This window comes from Fusarium oxysporum, chromosome IV (genome assembly GCF_013085055.1).
Source record: "Fusarium oxysporum Fo47 chromosome IV, complete sequence".
NCBI lineage: Eukaryota > Fungi > Ascomycota > Sordariomycetes > Hypocreales > Nectriaceae > Fusarium > Fusarium oxysporum.
In genome coordinates, this window is record NC_072843.1 from 4,076,533 (window position 1) to 4,088,596 (window position 12,064).

At 47.1% G+C, this 12,064-nt stretch overlaps 5 protein-coding genes and 1 non-coding gene across 6 annotated transcripts; all 6 read left to right on the plus strand.

The window, feature by feature from the left end:
- Positions 1-486: 486 nt before the first annotated feature.
- Positions 487-2,166, plus strand: FOBCDRAFT_132578 (Alpha/Beta hydrolase protein; the record flags this gene model as incomplete). Its single annotated transcript, XM_031178175.2, has 1 exon — positions 487-2,166. The coding sequence occupies one exon, from the start codon at positions 487-489 to the stop codon at positions 2,164-2,166; it is 1,680 nt and encodes a 559-aa protein (XP_031044062.2).
- Positions 2,167-3,716: 1,550 nt separating this feature from the next.
- Positions 3,717-4,808, plus strand: FOBCDRAFT_260173 (uncharacterized protein; the record flags this gene model as incomplete). The annotated part of the gene is made up of 2 exons (XM_031178174.3): positions 3,717-4,445; positions 4,626-4,808. The coding sequence occupies 2 exons, from the start codon at positions 3,717-3,719 to the stop codon at positions 4,806-4,808; spliced, it is 912 nt and encodes a 303-aa protein (XP_031044061.3).
- Positions 4,809-5,775: 967 nt separating this feature from the next.
- FOBCDRAFT_200755 (uncharacterized protein) lies at positions 5,776-7,138 on the plus strand (the record flags this gene model as incomplete). Its single annotated transcript, XM_059608977.1, has 4 exons — positions 5,776-5,818; positions 6,145-6,324; positions 6,391-6,806; positions 7,043-7,138. The coding sequence occupies 4 exons, from the start codon at positions 5,776-5,778 to the stop codon at positions 7,136-7,138; spliced, it is 735 nt and encodes a 244-aa protein (XP_059467114.1).
- A 793-nt stretch (positions 7,139-7,931) lies between these two features.
- On the plus strand, positions 7,932-9,849 carry FOBCDRAFT_260174 (Alpha/Beta hydrolase protein; the record flags this gene model as incomplete). The annotated part of the gene is made up of 4 exons (XM_031178173.3): positions 7,932-8,308; positions 8,357-8,398; positions 8,454-9,558; positions 9,615-9,849. 4 exons carry the CDS (start codon positions 7,932-7,934, stop codon positions 9,744-9,746), a joined length of 1,656 nt encoding a protein of 551 aa, XP_031044060.2. The 3' UTR covers positions 9,747-9,849.
- Positions 9,850-10,306: 457 nt separating this feature from the next.
- On the plus strand, positions 10,307-11,739 carry FOBCDRAFT_221993 (uncharacterized protein). Its single transcript, XM_031178172.3, has one exon. The coding sequence runs from the start codon at positions 10,378-10,380 to the stop codon at positions 11,671-11,673; it is 1,296 nt and encodes a 431-aa protein (XP_031044059.2). The 5' UTR covers positions 10,307-10,377; the 3' UTR covers positions 11,674-11,739.
- Positions 11,740-11,895: 156 nt separating this feature from the next.
- Positions 11,896-11,994, plus strand: FOBCDRAFT_t100. Its single transcript has one exon. It is a non-coding gene; the product is annotated as a tRNA-Leu (tRNA).
- The last annotated feature ends 70 nt before the right edge of the window (positions 11,995-12,064 follow it).

Here is a 12,064-nt window from a genome sequence, read left to right on the forward strand (position 1 = left end):
CCTCGTTCAAACCCATCGTTAATTCTCATATGTACCGCCTAGCGGCCTTTTGAGCACCGCTCATCTGTAAATGTTCCCCGACGTACCCATCTTTCGTGCCACGAGATTGACGTCGGCGAATGTTTCCCCGTCTCCATACCACCTCGAGACCTGTCAAATGCATCATCTGGCCCACCGATCCCTCAAACCAAGGCACAACAACCGTCATCTACCCTCGAGTACCGAAGTACGCCCGGGTAGTTCGTCCCAAAGCATGCTAGACCTGCAGAAATTTGAAGCTATTCAGGGATCTTCCCCGCAACCCCAGAGTCAAGAGTGTGGGGAGACCCCATATTCGGTCGCGGCGCCGAGCACCGTTTGCCCAAAAGTTCGGCGCCGATGGCCGCCATTTCGCAGGTATGGTGTAAGTGCCTCGTGGTGGAGAGTATATATATATCCCTGTTTGGACCGGTAAATGGATCTGGAGTTTGTGCAGACTTGGCAACAATGTTGGGTTCTTCTCTTATTTTAGCCTTGGCGGTTGCCGTGGGCGCTGCTTCGGTACCACGGAACAGCCCTGTTGTTGAACTTAAGAATGGCTCTTATTATGGGACTCACAACTCTGCGTATAACCAGGACTTGTTCCTTGGTATGAGATATGCACAGGCGCCGCTGAACGACCTGCGCTTTCGACATCCTCAGCCTTTGAACTCAACTTGGGAAGGCGTACGCAATGCAACAAAGTACCAGTCAAGATGCTACCAGTATGGGTATCCTTCCGGACCTCTTTCAGGTGGTTCTGACGATTGTTTACATCTGAATGTCGTTCGCCCGTCTGCAGCTGCGAAGGAGAAGCTTCCTGTCCTTGTCTGGATCCATGGCGGCGGTCTTGTCGGAGGATTCAGTGGTGATCCTTCTTCGAACCTGAGCTACATCATCGATGAGTCTGTCAAACTAGGCTCACCCATCATCGGCGTCTCAATCAACTACAGACTCGGAGCTTGGGGGTACCTTTGGAGCTCCGCAGTCAAGGCCGCAGGCGTTGGAAATAATGGCTTCCGCGACCAAAGACTTGCTCTTCAATGGGTCCAAGAGAACATCGCAGCATTTGGAGGGGACCCCGACAAGGTCACCATCTGGGGCCAGAGCGGAGGAGCACGAAGTGTTGCGTCGCAATTGACGGCGTTTGGCGGCCGAGATGATGGCCTTTTCAGAGCCGCTATCCTCGAGAGTGGTACTGGATTCCCCACGGCCTTTGGAGAGGTAGAGGTCAAAGACGCACCGAGCTTTGAGAAGGGATACAAAACGCTCCTCAAGAAGACAAACTGTGTTTCCGCGAAGGATTCCCTGCAGTGTCTGCGAAAGGTACCATCGCTGGAACTCGCTCAAATCGTCGGCAATGTCTCGTTCCCCGTTTGGCTCGATATTATTGACGGCGACTTCATTCGTGATAGCCGATCAGAGCTCGTTCGACAGAACAAATTCGTTCCTGTGCCAATCATCAATGGAGTCGCATCAGATGATGGAGACTTCTTCGCTCAGCGTGGCATCAACACGACACAGGAGTGGGAAGCATATCTGCGAAAAGAGGGCGCAAGCAATGCTACTATCGAAGCTATCTCAGCTCTGTACCCTGATATTCCACGTGTCGGCCTTCCTGCTACCTTTGAAGGACGCCCAACAGGCCCATTGGCTTTGTATGGATCGCAGTGGAAGCGTGCAGTAGCCTTCGGTGGCGATAGAGCTATGCATGCACCGAAGAGAGCATGGAACAGGAAATGGGCAAAGAGTAACGCCACAGCGTACAGTTATCACTTCGACGTTGTATCGGGAGATCGGCCCGCAGTCCAAGGAGCCGGACACTCAGTTGATCTCCCATTCGTCTTCCGCAACACTGAAAGGTTGGCTCAATTGAACGCGACGGAACCTAGACCTGGTTCATTTGATGAGTTGGCTGTTAAGATGTCGAGAATGTGGATTAGCTTTGCGAGCAAGATGGATCCCAACTTTGAAGGTATGGGGGATGTTCAGTGGCCGGAGTATGAGTGGGATGCTGGAAAGAATATGGTCTTTCATATTGATAAGTCGTCTGTGGTTCATGTTGAGGATGATACGTACCGAACTGAGCAGATGGAGTATTTAGATAAGAAGTTGTGGAAGGTTGAGTTGCAGTCGGGACTCGATTAAGGAGAGAAGCCAGGGACTGGCCAGAGGGTGAAGAACAAGAGCTTTAGGCTTTCTTAGGATGAAATTAGGTCTTTTTGATAAAATTATTATATTGTTTATTAAAATTTACCTAAAATTTGTAGTAGGAGCCTATCTTTAGACCAAGTTTAGTCCAACTTTACGAGAAGCATGAACTCTGCCGGGTAGCCTGTATACCAAGGTGAGGGCTTTCTATCATTACGCAGAACTTATTTTGTTAAATAACTTAACCGCCACAGGCTTGCATTTCAAGTTTAGATCAAATCAGTTTCTATGATATACTGATTAGATAGGACGTACCAGTTTCCTTCTATGTTGTGCTTTTTATATCCATTTAATGGTTCCCTCGACACAGCCATCTGATACCCAGCATGACTAAACACTTCATTTTTGATAGGAGGAAGTTACGAATGATAGCACCTGCCATAATCTATATCATGTAGACCGATGACGTCCCATGTAAACAACGACTTGGTTACAAGACTGCCTACCGTAGCTTAGACATTTCACTCCAGCTCCAAGACCATCGAATTCATCGAATTCATCGAACATCTGTGTTGCTCTTTCATCTGTCTACGAGTGATAATCTCTTGTCTCCCTGCACATTTTCTGCTACCTTTATCTGGCTTGTCTAGCTAACTACGATTACTCTCTCCGACCTTCTCACTCTGCTGCTCTTGTCCCGTTTCGCTTCTCTGTTCCCGCTGCTAACATGTCAGGTCTAACTTCCATTTGGAGGATCAGCATCGCCAACCAACAAACACAGAGGATAATCACAATGCTGCGGGCGATACACGGGTCAACTGGTGGCTCCTTTGAGGTCACTCCTGCTGCTGACGATCTGTTCTTTGCTTTGTTGGAATCTGATCACGGGAGAGGAATAGCTAGTTTGCTGATAGGATATCCTTGGATGTTTGGCTTCAAAACCATTACCTCGGCGGTCATCTTTCCGGTTGAGAGCGGACTTCCAAGTCTTTACTGGAGACTGGAACCCCTGGCTGAAAAGGTACCTGAGCTGCTACCGCAGCGAGATGTGCTTGGGAGCTCCCCTATGTCCAAAAAGCAAGCCAGGAAGCATAGGAAGACTTTATCGAATGCATCGGCCGGGCAAGGTAGTCTAGGTTAAGAGTCTGTAATCATAGTTAATTGGAATTCATGCATGTTTAATTATTCCGTTTCTTGCCGCATGATACATGATTTTAGTCTACCTTGAGTCTAAAGGAAATAGGGTTTATTCTCCAGTTTTATGACTCCGAGGCCAACATACTTCAACCTGCTAAACTTAAACCACATAGAACTATAAATAGTTGCCGTCGCCCAGCCTATGTACTCACCTTTAAGTAAAATTCCTCATCCGAGATAAACATACTTACTTCGAGTAAGGCGCGCGATGCAAGAATCAGCTATCAGGTCTATCAACTCAAAATAACACTCTCATAAACACACTTCAGGCAGCATATCAACTACCCACTCAATAGCCCCAGAACATCCTTACTTCACCATCAAACTCACAGACAGAAAGAAATCCCATGATGTGGGTTTATCCATCTCTAGAACGAAGAGTTCCTTTACCGCGGCATGAGATTCTTATCGAGACTCGCGGTCGGATGGAAGCAAATCATCGCACAATGATCCATCATCGCTCAGTGCGGCTGCCATTCCGACCGTGCCCTTACCCTTCCAACACCTGTCCCGACCGTATTCACAACCATGTAGAGGACCTTAGTGTCGACCACGCCGAGGATTGCTGCAATAAGAATGTACCGAAATATATGATTCCGGGTCAGTCGCGATTAGGTAATCTTCTCCCCTACGCCTTGCACAACTGGCTGTACCACAAATGGTACCGGTTATGTCGAAGCGACATTGAATATGGACAATTCATAGCAAAGCTATTCGTCTCTTGCAGCCCTCCTATGGATACACCGACAGTATCACTGGTAGGCCAGACCAATGACCTCAATGCCAGGATTTGCAGCAAGGTGGCATCCATCCAAAAATATGTCCAAACTTGCCCTATTGGAGAGAGGTTTAGCCCGACCCAAACATTTAGGGATGAGAGGTTCTATGTCATGCAACCCCTATTCAAAGCCGTCACCATAATCCTCTTAAACGACGAATATGATGTCAGAATGGTTGACGTCGGCAAAATGCCAGCTCTTCTCACGTTGACAGGCGAGGAAGACGGACTGAGTCAGCAATTATCTTTTAAATCTATCAGCGACAAGGTAGAAGACTTTATTTCTGAGACGATCGTTCTAGTACGTCTCAACACTGCGATCAAATTCGTGGTTGCTCAACAAGAGTGAGAAGTCGCTCTCTATGGCCCGCAACCCGATCCTGTCGAGTCAACGAAGGAGCTGGAGAACGGTACGTGCTGTAACATGCAGGAAGTACGAGAATTTGCGAACCAACTGGGCTGGACTGGAGAACCTCTCTAGGGCCCAAGCTCGACGTGGCTTGATCCTGAGATTTATACAGAATGGCTTGGAAATGGCGCCAAAGACGATAAGAATCTTTATGGAAGGATGGAGGATTCCCAAAGATGGAATGTTCTTCTTCGGACTGCTGGGCTAGAACATACACTACGCAGACTTATCAAACGTCGGAGTAGCATAGCATGATCAATCTCTATAAGACTTTGAGTAGATTATGTAAATCAAACTTGAAGAATAGGACGCGACCTGTCTCAGTCCCAATAATTATCGTTGATCCAAAAACCTCAATACTCTTCCCCCAAGGCCTGAATTCTGGTGGTAGCCAGAAAACCTTCTTATCGTTCCATAGTAGCCAAGACCTATCATCACTGATCCTACAACGGATCAAATCCTCGTTCAAGGAGAGCTTGCGATGATCTTCGTCCGTCAAATGTTCGTGAGGTGCAATTGTGCCAGAATTTGTATAGATATGTTGAGTGATTGCGTCGAATTTCAGTCTCCATTTGAGTCGCCGTGGCACAAAACCAAAATCGACTTTCAGGCGGCGTATGAGTTGGCCGGTTGAGGAGTTTCTAAAAGTCAATTCATTGTGCCCATGTACAAGAAAGATTGATTCGTTCTCAATTAGAGACACATAGTTTGAGTCGATGGATAGCACGAACTCATAAAGCAGTTCTCCTGTGCTAGTCAATACCGCGAGTGCCCCCCTTTGGAATCCATCGAATGTTTGCAGAACCAGAAACCTGGCATCTGAAGAGACGGCCAGTATTTCCCGAGGTCTGCTTGGAAATCTAATACTGAAAATGTGGTCGATCTGCGCTATGCTGAACTTCGACAGGAGCAGTCCGTGACTTTCATGTTCACCCCTAACATGACTCGATATCTCAGAAGTCTCAGGCGAAAGGACAATAAGGTATCGGGAATCGGGAGAAACCATCGCATCGTAAACAGGCCCTTTGAGAACCAGGTTACGAACAATGGAGAATGTATTAACTGCGATAATTGCGACGTTCCTGTCACGAACTTCAAAATTCGCCTAAGTCAACGCATGACTTCTCCATCCTGCTCTTTCATACCTTCACTGCATTTGCCAGTAGGAGCTATTGGAGACGGGTTTGGATAATCCAAGAATTCGTGGCATCAACTAGGATCAATGGCCAACTGGAAATACTTTGTGGCTGCGATGGCTTTTCAAGGTCCGAGATAAAGATGTGAGACTCTATCTACAGCCTTATCTACCCACGATTAATCTTCGATCTACAAGGACAACGTTCCAAAATGGGACTTGGTCTACAGTGTTGTCGATTCGTCTTGGGTTCATATGTACTAATGTCTATTCCGGCCTCAATACTACTTCATCGATCAATGCCTTTTCTATGTGCAAGGCCAGAGGACAAAGTCTATGGACTACTACCTCTGATTGAATGGCCAGAGGGAATCACACCTGTTGAGCCTACCTATGAGCCTTATCCTGTTTTAGATCTAACCTAGTTGTTCACTGGCCTCGAAGACTCTTATACAGGGCTTTTTGGGCTCCGCCCCGTTCTCAACGGACTCGAGGTTTATCATGATCACAAGCTCTTCTGGCTCCTTGTGGAAGCTAGGATGAGGAACTCGCCCCAGCCTATCGGTCACGGCAAGTATCCGCCGAGATCGTTCAAATTTGAGGCCATAGTCACGATAATATTTCTAAATAGCCACGGTTAGCTTTCTGCTAACCTGGTTCGTAATAAATACAAAGACCTCGATTTTATGAACGATATAAAAGCCGAACTTGACGGGCTTCTCGAGGAGTCTCCTGAAGGAACGAGAGAACTCTTTTCTGGATCTAGAATTCGAGCTCTTCTCTGTAGTGACGCTCGGGAGGGAGACAAGATAATCAATTTGCCAATTTTTGGTGAACTACTCGTGTTGAGGCGAAGGCCAGGAGAAAATGAGTATGACATTGTCGGCCAAGCACTGCTGCTTCCTTCTCACAAACTTCAATCTTGCATTCTCAGGCTTTCAAGCAGGGGCAAGTGGGAAGGGAGGTTGAAGAAGAGTGAGCCATATGGGAAAGGGACTTACGTATCCTACTGTGAGCTCGAAGCCGAGCCTATCGACTCAATAGTGTTGGAGCGCCAAGATCGCGGGGTTGATGGGTCTCAGGTTAAGGAAAAGAAATGGGAGAGGTTGGCTACTAAGGTATATGGTAGAGTCAGGTTGACAGAGCAGTTTTACGACAAATGCTTGATGAAAAACAGGGAGTCTGCATGGGCTTAATGGCTATGAGCAAGGCGATTGAGTCCTGGCACTTATCTCATCTCAAGCTCTTTATAATACTTTTATCAATGTTGACTGCTTTACCTAAACTCTTGATTCTAAACTCTCCAGAGATTACAAACCCCTCACTTCTTTACCTGTAATCTGACTGTCTTTAGATAACTGTGCCTGCAAGTTACTATATCATCTCGCCACAACTGGCCTTAAAGCCTTGTGTATCCAGTGATCAAGCCAATCTTTGTCTTTCGCCTTGATGGCTTAAATGTCATAGTGCGGGGCCGAACCCGACAAATACTCGGAGGTTCTGGTAACATGAACATAGTCTCTTATCACACCGACACTCGCATAGGGCAACAATATGTCGAGTGTTTAGTGTGGATGTCTATCATAATTGCTAATTTACATAAAATGTTGCGCCTTGCGAAATAAAATACCCATACCGAATTTTATCCGCTGTCAGAGTAAGCACTGCAAAAGTTAGAATTTACCATGGATAAGTCTCATGAGATGCATCATATGCCAATACTTTGACAGCATCGCTCTTTGTTTCACCGCATGCACATTCATTGGGCTAAATCATGAGCCTTAATCCTTCAATCCTAATTCTGGACCCTTCACTTGGCGAGCCTCGTCATGACGTATCGTTTAGCCTAGAGCCAACGTCGATGTTCGCAAGCTGAGAACTAAAGAACGTCGCCAAGCCGTTTGCCACCAAGGCATATCTCATTCTCTTGGCCAGCATCTGAGTCCACTTTCCATTTCAGGCGAAATATACCGCTAGCAAGGCTCAGCTGTTGAGCCACGGATTAACGCGTCTTGGGAATTGGGATTTGGTTGGGTAGTGGAGTCTGGGCTGTTCCATCTCTACGTACGACTAATCCTTGGCTTTTGCCGAGAAACATAGCCTTGGGTCAACAAACAAGGCAGTGCTGTCGCGATGAAGGATGAGCAGGCTGAAAGTCCTACAGAGTTATGCTTAAATAGAATTAAGGATATCCCGAGATTTTGGAATGTTCTAAATCGTATTCTCTTAACAATCTCTCCATCATGAAGTTTCAAACTCTTTTTCTGAGCTATCTTCTTCTCCAGGCAGCACAGGCCTCATCTTTACCAAAAGATGTTTTCGCTACTTTGAAACCCAGAGATGACCTAAAGAACTCAAACAGCTCCAAAATCGACTGGTCAGAATGTGACTTGGACTTTGGAGATAATTCGACAAACAGACGACAAAGAAATTATGACTGCGCCAGACTCTCTGTTCCTTTGGACTATACCTCCGCTAGCAACGGCGAGACCATTCAACTTGACTTGATCAAAGCCAAAGCCACCAAGAAGCCCTATCTAGGCAGTGTTCTTTACAACCCCGGCGGCCCCGGCGGTTCGGGCGTTGAAGCTATCGTCTGGTCGGGAATGGAACTTGCCAAGTAAGTTGCCTTGGTAAAATTGTAATTCAATGCTGACATGTATCGCAGAGTTCTTGGCGGACAATATGATGTCATTGGATTCGACCCCCGGTAGGCTCAGCCTCTTCCAATTCTTGGTATTATGTAACACTAACTGTAAATTCAGAGGCACTGGTCGTACAATTCCTTTCATCTGTAATGGAACAGGCTCCGGCACTGGAACGAATCTCACAAGTGCAGCAAGTCTGCGTCGCAGAGAGTTCAACACGATTCCGCAGGCTGAGACCTGGGGTTTTGTCAGAAATGAGACTTGGGAACTTGCCCGTACCATGGCGGAAAATTGCTATGAGAGTCGACAAGATACAGGTCGTTTCGTTGGAACGCCTTTTGTCGCGAGGGATATGATCTCTATCGTCGATGCGTTGGGTCAAGGGCCCATGCTTAACTACTGGGGAGTCTCTTATGGCACTATCCTAGGTCAAGTTACTGCTTCTATGTTCCCTGAGCGTATTGGCCGCATGTTGATCGACGCCAATTTGAAAGCCGATGATTATGCGGCTACAACCTGGATCAACAGCATGAGAGATGCCGAGCGATCACTTTCCAATCTTCTGGACGAGTGTGTTGAGTCTGGAAAGGAACTCTGCTCTCTTGCAGACTACCACGGAAACAGCACAACAGGCGAGAGCCTCCTCACAGAGTTTAGAGAGATGCTCGAGGGCTATCTCAACGGAACTCTGCCAGACGGCGATGCCGGTGACGAGGATCTCCCTAGTGACGATCTAAACCTTCTCATCGCCACGTTCAAAAACTTGATCTTCGGAGAACTCTACAGCCCCGTTACATATCCCAGCATCATCAGCCGCATTGAAGGCCTTTTCAACAATAACATGACAGCCATGTTCAATACCAGGAATGAAAGCCCGCTGGAAAGCGAATGGAACATTGCAGCTGAATTTGTCACCAACGGCATTGCATGCAGCGACTCTTCGTTCCGAGTTGAGGATCAGGATGATTTGTTCTCGATTTTCCAAGCTCATCGCGCTGAGGGATCTTTCTCTGAACTGGGAACAGTTGCAAGACTATTCTGTGCGCAATGGAAGTTTTCTGCTACGGAGCAGATTGACATTAACAAGCTGAGAAATGTCAAGACGAGAAACCCGCTTCTTATCGTTAATGGACGATATGATCCTGTTACACCTTTGAGTAGTGCCTGGGGCGTTTCAGCTCAGTTCCGAGGAAGTCGAGTCGTGGTTCACGAAGGTGTCGGTGTAGGTACCCCCAAATCCCAGCTTTCTGTTGAATCTTTGCTAACTGAGACTTATAGCACGGACTGATGGCTCACCCATCGAACTGTACCCAGGAGATTGTCAAGAACTATTTCGTCGATGGAGAGATGCCCAAGCTGAACACTACTTGTCAGCCTGATGAGCCTGCTTTTAAGGACGCAGCGCTATAAGCAAACGGGCCCAGAAGTAGATCGATGATAGAGAGGCAGGTGGCTGGCGACTTTTATTCGTTGCCAATAAGAAGCCTGTAATTTGATTAGACGCAAAACTTTCATAGTACATACTTAGCTTCAACTCCAGACTTGATTTGAGCTAATTGTATTCTCGCTTCCTTTATCTTATCTATTCGCCCTTGCCAGTATTACAACAAAAGGTTGTGGCGTATTTCCAATGATTCATACTATGACTCTGATTATTCGCCTATAATTCGCCTAGATGTCTGTTTCTAGCTTCTCGGAAGCTGTCCCCGAGATCTTCGGAAGGTTGCCGGGTAATTTCTCCAGGTTAGAGACGTTAACTATCTCGAAATAGTTTTTGTAGCGATTCTTCATTATTAGTTGAGCAGCCTATTCTGAAACAATTCTGAGCTTCGCTTAAGTCTCATAATTTTATGGAATTTATGCGAGGTCCTATAAATTGGCCTAAGACAGCGGCCTCGGGCCAGTGACGATGGTGTAAGCAAAAATGACATGACTCGGGTAAACGTCCGGAGGGTTCAGCACGAAGAATCCACAACTCCTCCATACTATATGACTCCCTCATTCCTCTCAGTCTCACGCCTGTAACCACTTCCGTTTCAAAATGTCAAAATCAAGTTTATCAGAGCTAGTAGATCAGCATCGGCCTGACCTACAGCCTTTGGAGGAGCTGTACAAACATCTCCATCGCAACCCCGAGCTTTCCAACCAAGAAATCGAAACAGCTGCTACTATCGCCCAGCGACTTAAGGAAATTGGTCCCGATGATTTGATCATCAAACCTCACATTGGTGGCCATGGTCTCGCTGCCGTTCTCCGCAACGGCGATGGCCCCACTGTCTTACTTCGAGCAGACATTGACGCTTTGCCGGTTGAAGAGACCACTGGACTCGAGTACGCCAGCACCAAGCGAATGATTCATGCTGCGAGCGGAGTTGAGAAACCGGTTATGCATGCTTGCGGTCACGACATGCACATCGTGACGTTGCTGGGCGCTGCAGCGACCCTTTTCTCATCCCGGGAGTCCTGGGCTGGAACTTTGGTGCTGGCATTTCAACCTGCTGAGGAGCGAGGGACTGGTGCACAAGCCATGGTGGACGACGGTATTTATACCAAACATGAGGTTCCGATTCCAGATTTTGTCTTGGGGGCACATGTGAGGCCGCTTCGTGCTGGTACGATTGGTACACGAAGAGGACTTGTCGCCACAAGCGCGGATAACTACAAGGTTACCATACACGGCAAAGGTTCACACGCGAGTATGCCTCATACTGCCATTGATCCTATTGCCATTTCAGCCAATGCTATTTTGAAACTACAAACGCTTGTCAGCCGCGAAGTTGACCCAGCTGAGTCGAGCGTGGTAACCGTCACGAGTATCCACGCCGGCGATGCTGAGAACGTCATTGCAGACTCGGCCGTTCTCGGCGTCGACACTCGATCTACGACCATCGCAACACGCGAACGTCTTCTAAAGCGTATCAAGACCGTCATCGAAGCCGAATGCTCGTGTGCCAATGTTCTCAAAAGTCCAGAGTTTGAGCAAACTCGAGCTTTCCCTCTCACCATCAACGACGAAGCCGTTACTAAGAGAGTTGAGGAGTCGTTCGCGGCGCACTTTGGCGAGGGGCCTGGGAAATATGATAGGGATATGCCCAAGCTTGCTTTTAGTGAGGACTTTTCCATCTTGGCCACTGCTGTTGATAAGCCATACTGCTTCTTCACGTATGGCTGCGTCGATGGAGAAGTTTGGGATAAGGCTGAGAAGGAAGGGGCTGTTGCGCAGAGTATTGCTGCGAATCATTCTTCAAAGTTTGCTCCGGTTATTCAGCCGACGCTCAAGACTGGGTTGGATGGATATGCATTAGGTGCTCTCACATTTTTAGCAAAAGTGCAATAGACAGTCAATATTGCATTATTTGTAGCTCCTGGGCAGTCAGATAAGTACCTAATACCTCGATCGATGCAAATTGAAGTATCCTTCAAATCGATATTTCCTATATACCGTTGAGAAGTGATGCACAATGACAAGATCCCGACAAACATTAATGATACAATACTTTCCATCTATTGTGCTGTGTATAGTACAGGAAAACTTAGTCGGCTATCATCCAATAACATCGGTGAGATGGCCGAGTTGGTTATGGCGCCAGGTTAAGGTTAACCTTAACACCAATTCCTGGTGGAGCAATCCTCCTGGGTTCGAGTCCCAGTCTCATCAGAGTTTACTTTTTGCTGCTCTTGACTTGACTTAAATCTATCACTTACAATTTTGTTTGCTCCCTTAGTTT